General features: G+C 28.5%; 1 protein-coding gene across 1 annotated transcript; it reads left to right on the top strand.

Annotated features, from left to right (window-relative positions):
• The first annotated feature begins 498 nt into the window (after window positions 1-498).
• Window positions 499-3,000, top strand: LOC107027958 (peroxidase N-like). The gene is made up of 4 exons (XM_015229013.1): window positions 499-775; window positions 1,342-1,530; window positions 1,772-1,937; window positions 2,475-3,000. The coding sequence occupies exons 1-4, from the start codon at window positions 557-559 to the stop codon at window positions 2,891-2,893; spliced, it is 993 nt and encodes a 330-aa protein (XP_015084499.1). The 5' UTR covers window positions 499-556; the 3' UTR covers window positions 2,894-3,000.
• Window positions 3,001-4,414: the final 1,414 nt, after the last annotated feature.

Raw genomic sequence — 4,414 nt, 5'->3', positions numbered from 1 at the left:
AATTTAAGTTTCTAAAGATATTTTAGAAAACTAAAAAATGAGTTAAATAAGTAAAAGTTACACATATACGAGTCCAATCCCGCCTCACTGCGCACAAACTCACTAAAGGAAGCTCTTCTTTACCACTGAACCAATCATCGATCTATACTTGTCACTAGTTCCTAGCTTAAGATAATATATATTTGATAAAAAAAATTAATATAATTATAAGGATATAGAGAAGTTACTGAGTTTTCGACCACCAGCATATTTTATTATAAATCCGTCCATTGCACTAAAAATGTAAAACTAATATAGAATATCACATTAGTTTAAATAGTTCAAATTGCATTACATGCACTCACGTCCACTACAAAATCAACAAAAAGTATGTTAAATGGAGCCGCCATACATCACACCACTAATTACTTCATATAAGTTTATAATATATTATATTATATACCTCAAATGCCCTCTTACACACTATTATAAATTAGGGTTGGCTTACTATACATTCTTATCAACTTAAATTGAATCAACATTTCTAGCTAAATATATATATTTTACTTTTGAAACCATGAGGAAGCCATGCAATTTCACTTTGTATTATCCTCTTTTTGTGACTTTCATGATTATGTTTGTAGTCGTAAATTCACAATTAAAAACTGATTTTTATGCAAAAACATGTCCAAATGTTCTCAAAGTTGTTCGTAAAGAAGTTCAAAATGCTATCAAGAGTGAAATGAGAATGGCGGCTTCATTGCTTCGTCTTCATTTTCATGATTGCTTTGTTAATGTGAGTTTTTAAGGTTCTCTTTTATGAGCTTTATATATGTTTTACTAAAGTAAATTAGTCTGGAGTAGGATAATCGTTTTTTATGTGGATAGGGATTCACTCCCTTCATCTCATATGAAACAAGCTTGATTTGACATAATGTTTAGGAGAAAAAAAGGATTTTTAAAGTTTATGGTTTAAAATAAATTTAGATATTCGTGTGGCTATAAGTCATTTCATTAATCTTAGATACTTGTGACCTGCACACTTCATACTCCATCCTTCAAAAAAAGAATAACATAGTTTAATTGACACGAAGTTTAAAAAAATAAAATTAAAGTTATGTCAAATATATCAAAATATTCTTTAATCATGTAGCTTTAAACATGGCACATGAAAAGTTAAAATTAAAATGATGTCAAGAAGGAAAGAAGTCATTCTTTTTTTAAAAAAAACTATAAGCAAAAGTAAATCATTCATTCTTTTTAAATAAAAAATATATAATTTTCTATATATACCGTATAATTTTATGATAATGGATTTTCTTCTGACCATCCTTCTAAAATATTAACTAAATCTACTCGTAGGGTTGTGATGGATCATTGTTATTGGATGGTAATAGCACTACAAGTGAAAAGTTTGCAGCAGGGAACATAAATTCTGCTAGAGGTTTTGAAGTGATAGACAATATTAAGAAAGCTGTTGAAGATGCATGCAGTGGAGTTGTTTCTTGTGCTGATATACTTGCTATTGCGGCTAGAGATTCTGTCTTATTAGTATGCTCCCTTTTATTTATTCATTTCGTTCCAATTTCTATGTCTTAATTACTTTCTTTTTTAAATAAATATATATTTATTTTCAACTTTTCACTTGATATATTTAATATCAGATATTTTGATACTTTCTAAGCCCTTTACAAAATAAGAAAGTCTTGTTTGATTATTTTTTTAAAATTTTATGCCAAAGTTTAAGTCGAAGTCAAAATAATAAAATTATTGTGTTTTTATTTATATATAGAGTGGAGGACCAACATGGAAAGTGAGATTGGGAAGAAGGGATGGATTAGTTGGTAATATATCAGGAGCAAATAGTGGACTTCCAGCTCCTTTTCACTCTCTCAATACTATCATTTCCATGTTCCAAGATGTTGGACTCAATGTTACTGATGTTGTCAGCTTATCAGGTAATTAATATACTTTTCTAAACTTACACAAATATCACTAGTTTAGGAGTTACTTAGATACACTTTAATTTTTAATATTATACTCTCTTTGTTTAAAAAAAATATCTCTATTTTTTTTAGTTTGTTTAAAAAGAATGACTCTCTTTTTTTTTGACAATATTTTAATATTAACTTTTCACTTGGCATGTTTAAGATCACAAGATTAAAGAGTATTTTGATACATTTGACATAACTTTAATTTAGAACTACAATATTAACAAGTCTTCTTTTTTTTCTTAAATTCCGTTCCAAGTCAAACCAGGTCATCCTTTTTGAAACGGAGGGAGTAAATTTTATCAGGTTTTAATGCAACAATTAGATATATTTAGATACATGTATATCAACATACATAAATCACAATTAAATGTAATAATTTGTTCTAGATATATTATATCCAGATGGATTTGTATGTATCTGGAAAACATAAAAAATATTTGCTCTATTGCCATTAAATATCTCTTTTGTTACAGTGTACTGACTGATCTTATGAATTTATAGGTGCTCATACAATTGGTCTAGCAAAATGTGCAACCTTTGACAACAGACTAACAAACTTCAATGGATCAGGTGAACCAGATACAACACTAGACACTGCCCTAGTGACTGAACTCCAAAACTTATGCCCTTCCACAAGTGATGGAAACAACACAGCCCCACTTGACAGGAATTCAACTGACTTATTTGACAATCACTACTTCAAAAACTTGATCAATCAAAGAGGACTTCTTGAATCTGACCAAATATTGTTTTCTAGTAATGATGCTATAGCAACAACTAAAACATTGGTTGAAATTTATAGTAATAGTTCAAGTATATTTTTTAGTGACTTTGTTAATTCTATGATTAAGATGGGAAATATTAGCCCTCTTACTGGATCTAATGGGGAGATTAGAAAGAATTGTAGGGTAATTAATTAGTCAATGTTGTTGTTGCGCTCTATAATTTGTAAGTGCTTGAATGAAGGGTTTTATAATTACTAAATGTGATGATAATAAGATAAAGTGTGAGTTGTTGTTTTGATGAATTTGTTTGTTATAGACAGGGTGATTATCACCACTTTTCTTTTGGGAAAACATTTCTTTTCTATGTTGTGTAGCAAAAAAAGAAAATGAAAAGAGTAAAACCTTGTATAGGAGTGAACAAAGAACATTTCTTTTCTATGTTGTGTAGCAAAAAAAGAAAATGAAAAGAGTAAAACCTTGTATAGAAGGAGTGTTCACACTGCACCATATCAACTTATCACGGTTAAATGATTTGATGAAGTGAAATATTTATTGCATTCATTTTTACTCATTTAATATAATTATCGGCGGGGGCGAATTTAGGTAGGTAGAATTAAGGGTGTCACGTGATACTATTTTATTCAATTATTTTACTGAATCTGTATAAACAATTAAGAAACAAATGTAGAAATAGTGGATATATTCTATTATTGTAACAACTTGTTCCCGTCGTTATAGAAAAGTCAATGATAAAGAAATTAGCCCAAAAAACATCTAAATAGTAATTTGGAAATTTCTCACCTAGGCCAGACTTGGAGGGAGTTTGAGTCAAGTGAGGTCTAGGTCAATCCGATAATGGATGGGGGATTTAATTATGAGTTTGATCACGTGAGTGGATAGACAAGACGTTAAGAAAGTTGTATGACTTTACAAAATCAAATTCGAGCTAGTAGAACACGTGAAACTGATCTTGGCGTGAAAAGTAGAACGTCAAGGTTTGAGGGTGTGTTGAGAAATGGGAGCTTGAAAATCAATCGAATTTCTATCTCTGTGCGAGCCGTTGGGGTGAGGGAGAGGCTGTTGTGGTTGAATGGGATCCGTTGTGATGGGCCAGTCGTGACTTCCATTTGTGTTATATATTCTTGTTAATTTCTCAATTGTATGCATGCATATATGTGAATAGGAAAACATGAATCGAATCTAATAAGATGTCTATGTATGAATAATTACATGTCATAAATATGTAATTTCATTTAGTTGTTTTAAAATAGTGGGATCAGCTTTAAAAATCGGTAATTATATTTATTAAAATTATTTCAAATTCATACGTTTTGAAGAAATTTTTTTAATTTTTTATATTTATATAAATATTAATTTATTTATTTATTCATTTCTTTTCAAATTAAATTATTCAAATATTAAATATTTAAATAATTTAAATTGATCATTATTTTAAAATAATTAACTATAATTACATGTGCCTATTTTTATACAAAATACAATTTTGATATTTATTTTAAGATACATACATAAAAGAATTTTAAGTTATTTTTAAAAAAAAATTTGGTGCTGACATGTTTCATTTTTTACTTCTATTATATATAGATAAATATAAAGTCATTTTTAAATGTGAAAATAAATGTGTTGCAATCCTCTTGTCTGTCACCATAGATCTGTAGCAATTTGTTAGTATAAAATTTTGTTACAGAATAATTA

This window comes from Solanum pennellii, chromosome 1 (genome assembly GCF_001406875.1).
Source record: "Solanum pennellii chromosome 1, SPENNV200".
NCBI lineage: Eukaryota > Viridiplantae > Streptophyta > Magnoliopsida > Solanales > Solanaceae > Solanum > Solanum pennellii.
This window is presented reverse-complemented; position numbering and strand designations above follow the sequence as displayed.